This window comes from Triticum dicoccoides, chromosome 4B (assembly GCF_002162155.2).
Source record: "Triticum dicoccoides isolate Atlit2015 ecotype Zavitan chromosome 4B, WEW_v2.0, whole genome shotgun sequence".
NCBI lineage: Eukaryota > Viridiplantae > Streptophyta > Magnoliopsida > Poales > Poaceae > Triticum > Triticum dicoccoides.
Genome location: NC_041387.1, coordinates 235,940,818 through 235,956,054, shown reverse-complemented (window position 1 = coordinate 235,956,054; position 15,237 = coordinate 235,940,818). Strand labels below are relative to the sequence as shown.

General features: G+C 45.1%; 1 protein-coding gene across 1 annotated transcript; it reads left to right on the top strand.

The window, feature by feature from the left end:
* Positions 1 to 8,442: 8,442 nt before the first annotated feature.
* LOC119295870 (vacuolar protein sorting-associated protein 26A-like) lies at positions 8,443 to 12,731 on the top strand. Its single transcript, XM_037574312.1, has 11 exons — positions 8,443 to 8,602; positions 8,736 to 8,810; positions 8,904 to 8,978; positions 9,069 to 9,141; positions 9,481 to 9,525; positions 9,924 to 10,035; positions 10,259 to 10,325; positions 10,587 to 10,631; positions 11,622 to 11,677; positions 11,783 to 11,958; positions 12,260 to 12,731. The coding sequence occupies exons 1-11, from the start codon at positions 8,600 to 8,602 to the stop codon at positions 12,445 to 12,447; spliced, it is 915 nt and encodes a 304-aa protein (XP_037430209.1). The 5' UTR covers positions 8,443 to 8,599; the 3' UTR covers positions 12,448 to 12,731.
* The last annotated feature ends 2,506 nt before the right edge of the window (positions 12,732 to 15,237 follow it).

Below are 15,237 nucleotides of genomic sequence, written 5' to 3'. Positions count from 1 at the left end.
TGATAATCTAGTGTATGACATTCGAAATTAAAAATTTGGGATGTTACAAAACAGCCACCATACCTACCTATTATGGCATTTCCATAGCCACTCCGAGATATATTGCCATGCAACTTTTCACCGTTCCGTTTATTATGACACGCATCATCATTGTCATATTGCTTTTTGCATGATCATGTAGTTGACATTGTATTTGTGGCAAGGCCACCTTCATAATTTTCATACATGTCACTCTTGATTCATTGCATATCCCGATACACCGCCGGAGGCATTCATATAGAGTCATATCTTGTTTAAGTATTGAGTTGTAATCTTGAGTTGTAAGTCAATAAAAGTGTGATGATCTTCATTATTAGAGCATTATCCCAGTGAGGAAATGATGATGGAGACTATGATTCCCCCATAAGTCGGGATGAGACTTCGGACTTTTAAAAAAAAAGAGGCCAAAGAGCCCACCAAAGAAAAAAAAGAAAAGAAAAAAAAAGAGAAAAAAAAAGAAAAAAGGCCAAAAAAAGAGAAAAAAGGCCAAAAGAAAAAAAAGAAGAAAAAGAAAAAGAATAAAAAATGAAATGAGAGAAAAAGAGAGAAGGGATAATGCTACTATCCTTTTTACCACACTTGTGCTTCAAAGTAGCACCATGATCTTCATGAGAGAGAGTCTCCTATATTGTCACTTTCATATACTAGTGGGAATTTTTCATTATAGAACTTGGCTTGTATATTACAATGATGGGATTCCTCAAAATGCCCTAGGTCTTCGTGAGCAAGCGAGTTGGAAGCACACCCACTTAGTTTCTTTTGTTGAGCTTTCATACATTTATAGCTCTAGTGCATCTATTGCATGGCAATCCCTACTCACTCACATTGATATCTACTAATGGGCATCTCCATAGCCCGTTGATACGCCTAGTTGATGTGAGACTATCTTCTCCTTTTTTGTCTTCTCCACAACCACCATTCTATTCCATATATAGTGTTATGTCCATGGCTCACGCTCATGTATTGCGTGAAAGTTGAAAAAGTTTGAGATTACTAAAGTATGAAACAATTGCTTGGCTTGTCATCGGGGTTGTGCATGATTAAATACTTTGTGTGATGAAGATAGAGCAACAGCCAGACTATATGATTTTGTAGGGATAACTTTCTTTAGCCATGCTATTTTGAGAAGACATGATTGCTTCGATTAGTATGCTTGAAGTATTACTATTTCTTATGTCAATATGAACTTTTATTATGAATCATTTGGATCTGAACATTCAAGCCACAATAAAGAAAATTACATTGAGAATTATGCTAGGTAGCATTCCACATCAAAAATTCTGTTTTTATCATTTACCTACTCGAGGACGAGCAGGAATTAAGGTTGGGGATGCTTGATACGTCTCCAATGTATCTATAATTTTTGATTGTTCCATGCTATTATATTACCCGTTTTGGATGTTTATGGGCTTTACTTTACACATTTATATCATTTTTGGGACTAACCTACTAACAGGAGGCCCAACCCGTATTTCTGTTTTTTTTTTGCCTATTTCAGTGTTTCGAAGAAAAGAAATATCAAACGGAGTCCAAACGGAATGAAACCTTCGGGAATGATCTTTTTGGAACAAACGTGATCTAGAGGACTTGGAGTGGAAGTCAAGAAACAACCGAGGCAGCCACGAGGGGGCTGGGCGCGCCCCCCACCCTCGTGGGCCCTGGGGAGTCCACCGACCTACTTCTTCCTCCTATATATACCCATGTACCCCGAAAACATCAAAAGCGACCACGAAAAACTATTTCCACCGTCGTAACCTTCTGTATCCGCGAGATCCCATCTTGGGGCCTTCGCCGGCGCTCCGCCGGAGGGGGAATCGATCACGGAGGGCCTCTACATCATCTCCAAGGCCTCTCCGATGAGTTGTGAGTAGTTTACCACAGACCTTCGGGTCCATAGTTATTAACTAGATGGCTTCTTCTCTCTCTTAGAATCTCAATACCATGTTCTCCTCGATCTTCTTGGAGATCTATTCGATGTAACTCTTTTTGCGGTGTGTTTGTCGAGATCCGATGAATTATGGGTTTATGATCAAGTTTATCTATGAGAAATATTTGAATCTCCTCTGAATTCTTTTATGTGTGATTAAGTTATCTTTGCAAGTCTCTTCGAATTATCAGTTTGGTTTGGCCTACTAGATTGATCTTTCTTGCAATGGGAGAAGTGCTCAGCTTTGGGTTCAGTCTTGCGGTGTCCTTTCCCAGTGACAGCAAGGGCAGCAAGGCACGTATTGTATTGTTACCATCAAGGATAAAAGATGGGGTTTATATCATATTGCATGAGTTTATCCCTCTACATCATGTCATCTTTCTTAATGTGTTACTTTGTTCTTTATGAACTTAATACTCTAGATGCATGCTGGATAGCGGTCGATGTGTGGAGTAATAGTAGTAGATGTAGGCAGGAGTCGGTCTACTTGTCACGGACATGATGCCTATATACATGATCATGCCTAGATAATCTCATAATTATTCGCTTTTCTATCAATTGCTTGACATTAATTTGTTCGCCCACCGTAATACTTATGCTATCTTGAGAGAAGCCACTAGTGAAACCTATGGCCTCCGGGTCTATCTCTTATCATATAAGCTTTCAATCTACTTTTATTTGCATCTTTACTTTTCCAATCTATATTATAAAATACCAAAAATATATTTATCTTATCATATTATCTCTATCAGATCTCACTTTCGCAAGTGGCCATGAAGGGATTGACAACCCCTTTATTGCGTTGGTTGCGAGTTCTTGTTTGTTTGTGCAGGTGCGTGGGACTTTTGAGGAGCCTCCTACTGGATTGATACCTTGGGTCTCGAAAACTGAGGGAAATACTTACGCTACTATTGCTGGATCACCCTTTCATCTTCAAGGAAAACCAACGCAAGCTCAAGACGTAGCATAGACCTTCTCGCCGAGCTCACTGATGACCATGGGCGGCATCGATCCAAACTGGATCATTACTCGCTCTGAGTTGCTACCATGGGAGATTCCACCTGCATGAAAGGGATCTTGATGAGCGGAAACCCTCGCCGACGCCTTGTCATGCAGCATGTTGTGTAGATTGGGAGACGAGTGAAGACGATTCAGACGACCACAGTGTAGCAAAGATGGGAGGAGAACCATGTCCCACCGGGCATGCCAATTTGTTTGACACGAGAAAAATCTAATTGCACTCCGGATGAAGGGAAAAGAAGGAGTATGGATTTCTCTCAATGCACCAAGGAAAAGAAAATGTGGGCGTGCCAGTGTACCGTTGCACATAAAGAAAACAAAGAAATGGGAACAGTACTTTATTAATCTCAAGGATATCAAATACAATTCCCAATAAGCGCTCTGTGGCATACTAGCGCGGCCTGCCTGACTAGCGTTGTGCGGTCTCCTGGTTCCCGGGCCTCGGAAGGCTCTCGGTTAATTACTCCCGCGGGTTGTTCCACAAGATACCTCCGATTAAACCGTGTGGTTGTCTTCGTCGTCTTCGCTTCACGTTCTCCATGCATGTGATGATGATGGGTGTAGGTGTGGGCAGCGGCAAAGCCCGTGTCCTCGTTGGTACACGTGCTGCTTAGAACATGGCTTTGTGCTAGCCACGTCCGCCTTCACCGTCGCGCCTCGTCGGTCTTGACAGCGTTGATGTAGTCGGTGTTGGGGGAGCATGGATCCTGCTTGACTCAGACTTCTTGACGATGTAGCGGCTTCGTCGAGGTATGCAAGGGGTTCGCCTCGCGGGAGTATTCTTCTGTGGAGACTGTAGTTAGTGTAAAACCAATGCACACTTGCATCGGCATGGCTGGTGTGATTGGCTTCTCGTCTCGACTAGACGCCGAGGTTACAGCAGTCTGCGGAGACAAAGACTCCGCCTCACAAGGCCGTGAGAGGTAACGTCTTAGATGGGCGTGGTTAACGCCTCGTCTTGGCTAGACGCCGTATTCGGTGGTCTGCCAAAACAACGATCACGCCGCAGGGCCGAAGAAAGGTAACATCATGGAGGGGCGTGGTTGATACCATGTCTCAGTTAGACACCGTATTTGGTGGTCTACTAAGACAAGGATCACACCACACGAACGATGATGAGACCTATGTCCAACGAAGGGTGCACCTTCTCTCGGCTAGACGCCGTATACGGTGGTCCGTCAAGATAAGGGCAACAAATTGTGGTGCTGAAGAAAGGTGGCATTCTGGAGAGGCGTGGTTGATACCTCGTCTCACCTAGACACCGTATTTGGTGGTCTGCTAAGACAAGGAGGACACCGCCTGTACGCCGATGCCTGTAAACCATGAAGAGTGCACCTCGTCTCGGCTGGAAGCCGTATTCGGTGGTCCGCCAAGACAAGGGAAACACATCACGGAGTCGAAGAAAGATGACATGGAGGGGGTAATTGATGCCTAGATGCCGTATCCGGTGGTCTGCTGAGACTAGGATCATGTCGCATGTACGCTGAAACCTTTATGCCATGAAGGGTGTACCTCATCTTGGTCAGACGCCATATTCGGTGGTCCGCCAAGACAAGGGCGCTGCCTCATGGGGCCGAGGAAGGTGACTTTGTAGAAAGGCGTGGTTGGGCTCCGTCATTGGCGAGCTCCATCCGCACCCGATCATGACGTACAAAGATGAAGGGCTCGCTGTGGACAAACTCAGTCGGTGTTGGTGTAGTCTCCTTGTTCGATGAAGTCCTCTACGGTGCCGGCGGCGGAATTGAACGAGCGTTGTCTTCGGCGATGAGCACATACTCTCCATGTAGTGCATGCACGCTGGATGTAAGGGGGAGACAAAAGAAAATAATTAGACATTAGTCTCACCTTTCGGAAACATGACCTTTGCGTCCATCGCCACCAGAGTTCTTGCGCGGATGAGGGTATGGCGAGTCGTCGATCTCCTGCCAACGTGCGTCTTGCTGGATGTGGTGTTGTGGTCTTGCTGCTACTTGATGGATGTTGGATGTGTGCCTTCGGCTCCGTGCGTGAGATGCTATGGGTTTGCTGCGTGTCTCCTCTCCAAGTCCCACGTACATGATGCTTTACTAGACTTTTATAGGCTGGCCGTAGGAGTTGATGGAAGGCAACGCCCAATGTAGCACCGATTTCTTTCCTTCAGTCATAGTTTCTTGATGCCAAGTATGTACAAAGAAAAGGAAATAAATTGATACACATCCGATTTGAAGACTCGATTTTTCGTATCACGCCGCACACGGATGTACTGGCTTCCTTCCCTGGCTCTTCTTCCATATATACGTATGAAGACCAAATCGATCTGTGCATGTTAGGCGGCCCAACAGTCAACCAAATCGATCTGAAGGACAGATGTGGAAGCGATTATGGAGGCTTAAGGTGTTGTCTAAAGTGCGCGTATTCTGGTGGCGAGTTGTGAGGAAGATTCTGCCAGATGAATGCACTCTTCGGCATAGACATATACAACCACTTGGTAGATGCAAAGTGTGTTTTGCAATGGATGAGGACTTGATGCACGCTTTAGTGCATTGCACTCATGCAAAGATGTTTTGGGAAGAAGCTTATGACTGGCTGGGTGTGAGGCGGCCACGACTACATCCGGATACGTGGGCTCGGGACATTCTAGAAGACCCACAGTTCACAGATACTCAGAGGGCGCATATGATCTCCGTTATGTGGGCGATTTGGCATTCTCGAAACAGAATTACGCACGACGGTGAGAAACTGGACCCGATGACGACTGTTCGGAGGATCAAGGAAGACTTGTCCGTCTTGGAAATACCGAGTTCTGCTGCTGCGATTTTACCGGGGTACGATTGGGTGCCTCCGGAATCGGGGGTTGTCAAAATTAATATAGATGCAGCGATGAGTTCGGTCCTGGCTCAGTGTGGTGCAGGAGGAGTTGCTCGTTCTGACACTCGTTTGCTGGGAGCTTGGAGCAAACCCCATCATGGGGTTACGGATTCGTTTATTGGTGAGACCATGGCGCTGAGGGATGAAGTTATCTTTGCGAGACTGCGCGGGTTCTCACATGTGATTATGGAGACAGACTGCGTGGAGGTAGTGAACCTCTGAAAATCTCGCCATAATAGTTGTTCTCTTGTGGCATCTTTATTTGTAGAAATTGGTGAGCTAGGTGCCAACTTTATTCTTTTTGTATTCAACATGTAAACAGGTCAGCCAATCTACCGGCCCATCTTTGCGCTAAACATGAATGCACACTGATGGCAACCGAGAGTTGGACTGACACTAGACCTTCCTTCCTGCTCACCAGCCTATTGGCCGATGATGCTAGGAGTGCCTCAGTTGAATAAAGCTTCCAAGTTTGATCGCAAAAAAAAAAAAACAGTCAACACATTCGTCGTACCAGACGCACACCATGTGACCGTCACGTACAACATAGCCCATACTCCCTCCGTTCCAAAATATAGCGCGTCCTCGGTTTCCGTGCTTCAACTTTGACCATTAATTTAATCAACAAGACCGACTGCGGCGGGCGAAAAAATTATACCAATGAATTCGTATTCAAAAAAAGTTTTTAATTATATAATTTTTTATCCCGCCGCAGTCGGTCTCGTGGGTTAAATTTATGGTCAAAGTTGAATCTCGAAAAGCGTGGGCGCGCTATATTTTGGAACGGAGGGAGTATTGTTTTTTTTTCGTTTTTTTTTCAGGCACTTCTTCTTTAATTTCTTGCGTCCAATATAGCTCATATATGTGTATATACGACGGTGTTGAACTAGTTACATGTTGCGGCTGTTCGGTCACGTACATACGTGCTTGCCGGTCGGTGCGAATATTCGATAGATATACGTACCGGCCACCAGGTTACTTACATGAAACGAGCCTATGTGCTTTGGGCCTTAATAATGCATGCATATTCCATGTGAGGCAAAGCTAATTGGCTTACTTTGCATGAAGAAGTTGGTAGCACGTATGAGCACAGCATACACAAACTTCATGTCCAATGATGCACATATTTAACCTGCCCTTAAAACTCATCATAGATCAAAGTAAATAATTAAGTGAGTTTCATAAAATATATATTATAATAAAAATAATAATCACAAAAACTCATCCAACAGTGAGCGAGTAAATGGGGTGGTGAGGATATATTTCACGCCATCCCGCCTCCGCCGATTTCTCCCTCCCGCCTTCTTCGACCGAATCCCTCTTGCATTGTGCCCTACACCGCGTCTTTTTGCGCCCGGCTCAGGTTGGCTCACTGGAAACGGTCGATTTGAGCGTTCCAGCGAGTGAGGCTCTCGAGTGCTTTAAGTTTCACGCCGATGCGGGCCAGACCTGTTTGCCGAAATCACTAATTAAGGAGTACTCCTTGCGGAGATCACTCCAACTTTCCCAGGTTGCGACAAGTGGCGCGCTGCATGTGTGCCACTTGTCGCAACCTGAGTGTTTTTCTTTTTTTCGTAGATCCGTTTATTCAAAACGTTTTATCTCTTAAACCGTGCGTTCAGATCTCAAACCGCTTTCGCCGTTGGATTCCTCGCGTCGAGATCTTCAAAACTAGATCCTATGTTGATAGGTTTTGACGAACTTTTTTTCACGAAAAAAACGGATGAAAAAAAACCGACGAAAAAACCGAATCGGATACACGGGTTTTTTCCCTTTCCGAAAGAGGCACGCCCATGCCTCTCGCGAAATCACAACCGTGCCTCTCGCGAAAGAAACAAATACAAAAACACGTTTTTTTCCCTTTCCAAAAGAGGCACGCCCGTTCCTCTCGCGGAAGCAAAACTGTGCCTCTCACGAAAGAAAAAAAACAGAAAATGTGTTTTTTTCGTTTTCGAGGAGGCACGGCCGTGACTCTCGCGAAAGCACAACCGCGCCTCTCGCGGAAGCAAAACCGTGCCTCTCACGAAAGAAAGAAAAAACAGAAAACACGTTTTTTTTTCCGTTTCCAAGAGGCACGACCGTGCCTCTTGCGAAAGCACAACCGTGCCTCTCGCGAAACAAAACCGTGACTCTCGCGAAAAAAATACATTTTTTTGCTCAAAAAAATTATTTTTAAAAAAAAAATTGGTCGAAAAGCTAGGAAAAACCAGTGAAAAACCAAAACGTAAAAAGAAACAAAAAAACGTTTAAAAAACCGAAAACGCGTGCAGGAAAAAAAATTCAAAAGAAGAGCTCAGAGCGCAACACGTGGCGAATAGCTGAGAGCGCGCCAAGTGGCGTTGATCGTTACGAGGCTCCCGAAGAAGTGCTCGTTAATTAGTTGCTTCCTCTGTTTGCACACAATCAAACAACCCACTTTTATCGGGCGGGCCTGATTGGGTATGCAGCCTAGCAAACGGATCACTCGTGTCTCCGTTGGTACGCCTTGCCTTGGGTCGATGTGTTCAGTCCCGATTGATCCAATGGACGGCTGAGATTTGTTCAGACCCACCAGCTGGACGGTCCTAAACGCATCTTGAGTTCCATACCCAGCACAGTAGAAGCCAGCATCCAACCCTCTCTTCCTCTCTCCTGAAGCCCGACCCGGCAGTTGACGCCCAGCTCCAACAACACCGGTGATCCCCTCCTCCGGCGTCGGCGACCTTCCTCGGCTATCGTCCCCGCGTCGCCCTCCACATCCACCTTTTCTTCTGTTCCGACGCAGCCATGGTAACCAACGCGATCACGTTCGATCTTGACCACCTTGCTAGTACTTTCCTTATTTGTTCCCCTCCGAATTGGGGCGTCTTTACCACCTGAGATCGCAGTAGATCCCAATCTGATTTCCGCTCTTTTTTCTCAGAATTACATCATCGGCGCCTTCAAGCCGCCCTGCGACATCTTCGTGACCTTTTCCGACGAGAGGAGCCGGAAGCAGGTGCGGCGGTCCCTTCGGCTGCACGTTCTTCGTGTTCAGGAGAGGTCGCTTGGTTCTTGGACTGATTCTCAGCCTTTTGATTCTTAACCGCAGGTTGCAGTCAAGAAGGATAATGGGAAGACAACCATGGTGCCGGCGTTCCAGAGCCTGGAGACCATAGCCGGAGAGGTACTGACGGTGGTGTTCCTTGCCTGCCGCTTGTTTGTCCAGTGTGTGAGGTCGACTGTTGGCATGGATTCGTGATTAAATGGTTTGCAGGTATCAATAGCGCCTGTTCCTGGTAAAAGGATTGAGCACATGGGTGTTAAGATTGAGCTGCTTGGACAGATAGGTAAAGTCTATGCTGCTCCTTCAAATGCTTCCTTGATGTGATTAGGTTAAGTGCTCTGGTGCTGGTGCTAATTGATCTGTAGGATGCTGTGTTACGTTCTTAGAAATTAAGCATAGTTATTCTTCCAGATTGCTGACTGCACTATTTATTTGTAAATGCTATTCTGAAATTTCATTACCATGAGAAATTGTAGGAATTCATTGCTGGGAAACTGCAAAAAATATTGTTCCTGAGCACCAATCTAACTTTTGTTTATCTCTGTCCACTCATAAACTACTTTTCAACACTTCAGGTCTTGCTAGGTATTAACATTATTGTCTGTGTTCATTTTTATTACAGAGTTGTATTTCGACAGAGGCAACTTCTATGACTTCACTTCACTGGGTAGGTTCTTTCTTGAAGTAATTTTCAACACTAGTACAGTAGGACAATAACCTTCCTTCCAAGATATCCTCTGTGATGTTCACAATTTGTCTGTTCCTTCTCTTTTGCTAGCACGCTTTGAATCTTGCTATCCTTTAGAAACACATTGTTTACTAATCCCAAAAATTATCTTCAAAATCTCTCTGATACTTGCGCCTTATGAACAAAATTTGTTGTTCTCATATTGCTTGTTATGTGTACTCTGCTCATTAAAGTAAAGAAGTATAATGAAGTGAACAGTGTATATTTGTTTGGCCCTCAGATGATGTGTAGCTTACCGCCGCTCGATCTAAGTTACCTACCTTATTGTTTTTATAAGTCCATTTCATCACCTGAAGTGCCTTTTTCTGTACATGCAGTGCGTGAGTTAGATGTTCCTGGTGAAATATATGAAAGAAAGACATATCCATTTGAGTTCTCTACTGTTGAAATGCCATATGAGTCATACAATGGAACAAATGTCAGACTGAGGTAAGAAAGAAATCTACTCCCTCCATCCCATAATATAAGATTTTATTACAACACTCACATATTGGTTGTAGTAACATCTTATATTATTATGGGATGGAGGAGTAAAATACTTGCATTATGCTTTGCACATCTCATAACAAAGAATAGTGTGCATTCTGTTCAGCATCAAAAACTAAATTAACACCATCTCTGAAGACTTAGTGCGTACTTGTTATGCTTGCAGGTACATCCTGAAAGTGACGATTGGTAGAAACTATGTCGGTAATATTGTGGAATCTCGGGATTTCTGTGTAAGTTTCATCTCATGGATCTTCCATGTGTCTGTCACCGTAACTTTGTTTGGTCTAAACTTGGACCGCCAATAGTCTAACTCTGGTTATCTTATGGAAAGTTGAGTATAAGAATGTCCCCTGATATATATACTCTCATGTGTTCGATGCTATTTTGAGTTGTTCTTTAGTGGTTACAAGGAAATGCATATCAGGTTTTAGTCTTTGATGTTTTACGTGGATTACCTAGTGTTCGATGTTCTTTAATGTTTTTGTTTTCAGGTAAGAAACTATTCTCCTCTTCCTTCAATCAATAACAGCATCAAGGTTAGTCCTAGTAACTGGATGTGTTAACTTATTCTCAAGTTTATAATTTAAAGTGTTTCGGTTGTTTGTTGGACTAAGTGATACGCTTGGAATAGGTCAATTATGGGCTTATGGCTTGGTCATGCCCTACTTACCCGTTAACATTATCATGTGTTCCTTGTTCAAATTATCTCGGTGTGCTGTTTAGTCAAGTTCTGAAATAAAACTTGTAATAATAATAATAGCTTAAAAAATGGAAGGGATGTAACATACGATCTTACCTGGTCAAATACTGGAAATGATGGTAGCACCAGTTCAACATCATTCTTGAAGTCACAGTGATCACTGGACAAGTTAGCAATGACTTTGATCTTCTTGAGAACAAACTGTTAGCAGGTAGCAGTTCGTACCAAATAAGGGGTAATAATGGTTCTACTAGCGTGCAACAGTGAGGACTGTCCACTCGGACTCAGATGTTCATGTTCCTCCTGTTGATATTTTTTTTATCTACTAAGGGGCTGTTTGGTTTTTGCCTGTGTGAGCCTTGCCAATCGTTGGCTAGCCAATTTATTGGCGCAGGATTTGGCCACCCCAGACTTGCCAACTTTTTGGCATTGAGCTGAACTGGGAAAGCGGGAGTGGGCTAGGCACACCAAAATATTGGTTCCCATCCAAACGGGAAGCCAGGCTCGGTCAATGACCAATTTTTTGGTTTGGCAGCCGAGGGCTGCAATCCAAACAGCCCCTAAAAGCTTGTGTTTTCAAATTTTCTTGGTGATACTCTAACAAGCTGATTGCTGGAGTACTTTGTCGATCTACTTTCGTCAAATGCAACATCTAATTGTAGTTTGCATGCGTCGTTTCCTCCTATATTCTTTCAGATGGCAATGGACTAGCCACTTCTTGATATCCTTGGCTTCTAGTGTAAATTGTGGTGTTCAGAGTGCTGGAGCCTAGAGTTAATGTGCTCGACCTTGTACTGTGATTACTAAAACTGATCACTGCTTTCAGATGGAAGTTGGAATTGAAGATTGCCTGCATATTGAGTTTGAGTACAGCAAAAGCAAGTACGATCAGTACAGTATGCCAGTCTGGCAGTATGTTCTTTTTGTCACCCAATTTAGCACAATCAGAGTATTGATCATCTTCTGCTGGATCATTGCCTTATTCAGGTACCATCTCAAGGATGTCATTGTAGGAAAGATCTATTTTCTTCTAGTCAGAATAAAGATAAAAAACATGGAGCTTGAAATTCGCCGCCGGGAATCAACAGGATCAGGTCCTAACACATATGTTGAGACTGAGACACTTGCTAAATTTGAGCTGATGGATGGTGCCCCAGTCAGAGGTATATTACACATTTATTCTACTGTGCCTTTCTAGCGTTGCTTTCTAGATTAGCTCCAAATCTTTGAACGACATATATACCTCAAGTAGTGGCCATTGAGGTATCATGAACTCATAATTACTTATCAAATACTCCCTCCGTCCCAAAAAGCTTGTCTTAGATTTGTCAAGATATGGATGTATCTAGACACATTTGGTGTTTGATACATCCGTATCTAGATAAATCTAAGGCAAGCTTTTTGTGACGGAGGTAATACGTTGTCCATACTGTGTGCTGAGTTCACTGAACAACCATTTTACAGGAGAATCTATTCCAGTAAGGCTATTCTTGACTCCATACGAGCTAACCCCGACTTACCGCAACATAAACAACAAGTTCAGTGTCAAGTACTACCTCAACCTGGTCCTTGTGGACGAGGAAGACCGGAGATACTTCAAGCAGCAAGAGATAAACATGTTCCGCCTTGACGAAACTCCACAGCCTTCATAGACATCTATCGCTGGGAACCTGGCCTGAATCGTGTGTTGCAAGAGTTAGCAATTTGGCATCCTGTTATGCTGTATATAACTCTCCAGGAGAGCATGCAGTTTAGTTCCAATGTACCGTGCGCTGTCACTTGTTACGCCTTTTTCATAGCAATCTGGTTAGATACAATCACTGAAATGCTGGATTGCTGACTTTTGGCCATTTTCATTTCCGCCCTCTTGTGAGACATTTTTTTTTTCCTTAGACGCTTGTGAAGCATCTTGAGATAACCAATTGTGTTTGATATTTGCTTCATGTTGTTAGGTCGTTAGGCTATCGACGCTCAGCCGATTTTTTTTATTATTCTTTTCATGTGATTTGGAGTCAGCAGATTTTCGATACATTTTTGTTCTCTTTGTGAGAGAAGTCCATATTACCCCCCACAGCGCATACGGCAACCCTACGGAACGACCAATAATCCATGAGGCCATGACACGGGTAGGAAGGAAGCATGCAAACCAAAGCAACGGAAACAACCAGCTAGCAATGACACCAACCGCTAAGGGCATCTCCGAGGGTAAATTTCGCCGCCATCCAATGCTAGCTGCATACATCGCAAACTTTTGTGCAACAAACCGGATGAAGTTCATGCAAACATTGTAAACTTTTGTTCAATGAACCGGATGAAATTCATGCAAACACGTCCGGATTTCATACAAACATGATGGATTTCATAGGAACCAGACAAAAACGGTTATATTTTGGACATATTTTAACTAAAAAGGAAAAACTATGTGCACATACAGTCATGCGGAGTTTCACTCCCACAACACTGATACACTACACTAGTCTACGGCCGGCCACGACGGATCCCTTTGTCTTTCCTATGTCCGGCTACGCCGCTCATCAGAGTGGCAAAGAGGATGCTTCAGCGGAGGGGAAGGGTGCTTCTGCGGAGCCTTGGCCGGTGTGCCCATGATGGTCTGAGATAAAGACCGCACAGGTCACCAACTGTACAAGCCGGCGATGCGCCGACGGTGGCCTCCATGGAGTACAAGCGGCAACGACCTCCCGTGTTCTACTTCTCCTTGATGATGGCGGCGGGCGCGGACGTGCTGGCCGCCCTCTCGTCGACATTCGCGCAGCCGACTTCTTTCTCTGCTTGCATGGCGCGGCTACGCGCGCATCGACAGTGGATGGCGCGGTCGCAGGCATTGCAGGCGCGTCACAACGCATCGTCGTCGATGGCAACGACGATGCCTGTGCCGCTATGCTCCCTGCCGTGCCGACTTGGAGCAACTCGTCACTCCTCCGTGAGTTGGCTTGGAACGATGAGTTGCTGAACCACGCGCCGGCTTGGGGCGGCAACTTGCTCCGTCGGGCTTGGAGGTGGAGCAGCGAGCTGACTCGCTCGTATCGGAATGGGCTCGGCGGGCCACCCAGCCGGCTTTTATGCCGGAGAACTGCTCTTCTGGCTCGTCGGATGCCATCGAAAGAGTGGAAAAATGATGGAGGAGATGGGGAGTGGTGGAGTGGTGTAATTCTTGCCCGATGTTTGGCCTCATTTAAATAGAGGGCGGGCGGGAGGAGCTTGCCCGGTGTTGCATTTAATGCCAGCCCGCTCGTGAACGGACGTGTGACCGGAGTAGGTTTCCCGGCTTCCACGCGTGTTTAATGGAGGCGTTCCAATGTGGCGAGGAGGCGTGTTTAGCCGGGTGTGCAACGGGCGGTGTCCTCGGCAAACGTGTCGCTTCAGTGATGGAGGCAGTGAGAGGTCACGTCCGCCCTAAGCCGCCTTCAATGTGGAGCAACACGCTCTACAGCGGCATGAATGCGGCCCGCTGGGCGATGACACAGAAACGCGCGCGGGCAGAGGGAGGTTTTTTTGGGGCTAGGGCAGTCAGAAGCAGGCGTGACATCGGTCCAGACTCCCACAACCCCCCCCCCCCGTTTGTCTCCGATTTGCAAGAGAAAACGCATTCGGATCGCGTGCGAATCGATACAGGACCACGTTGGATGGCTTCCTAGGTCCGAATAGCATGGTCCGGACGGGTACGGGAGGTTTGATGGCCGACATGACACCATGATCTCCATCATCATGCCGTCATGTCGTTGTCTCTGCCAACTATTGCTTCTACGACTATTTCAAACACATAGCGATAAGGTAAAGTAATTACATGGCGTTTATTAATTCACATGTGGGTCATACAATAAATTAGAGACAACCCTATGGCTCCAGCCGATTAGCGTACTCATCGGCATGCAAGTCGTGAACCTATTACAAAACACAATCATCTCATAGATTAACATATATCACATCACGTTTTGGCCATACCACATCACAAAATGCCATGCAAAAACAAGTTAGACGTCCTCTATTTTGTTGTTGCAATTTTTATGTGGCTGCTAGGGCAAACTATAAGAACCGTTCTTATCTACGCAAAACCACCACAGTTATATACAAGTTGCCTTTTAACCTTCTACAAGGACCGCCATTGTCAATTCAGATTCAACTAAAGTGGGAGAGACAAACACCCGCCAACCACTTTTATGCAATACAAGTTGCATGTTAGTCAGTGGAACCGGCCTCTTGTGCGAGGACAAGTAAGGTAGGTTTGAGCCGCTTCATCCCAAAATACCACTGAATCCAAATAAGACAAGGGGGGTAAGCAATCTGAACGTCAATGCCCATAGCATCTTTGTGTTCTACTTGTGCATATACATCTACGCATAAACCTGGTTGTGATACCACTGATGGGGAACTAAGCATGTAAATCAAAAACTTCCCACGAAACACCCAAGATCCGATTTAGG

Excerpts from the sequence above, each read along its gene's own strand:
- LOC119295870 (XM_037574312.1), top strand. Across the intron at positions 8,979-9,068 it reads TGGAGACCATAGCCGGAGAG|GTATCAATAGCGCCTGTTCC; the intron begins GTACTGACGGTG and ends AATGGTTTGCAG. Across the intron at positions 11,678-11,782 it reads TTTGAGTACAGCAAAAGCAA|GTACCATCTCAAGGATGTCA; the intron begins GTACGATCAGTA and ends TGCCTTATTCAG.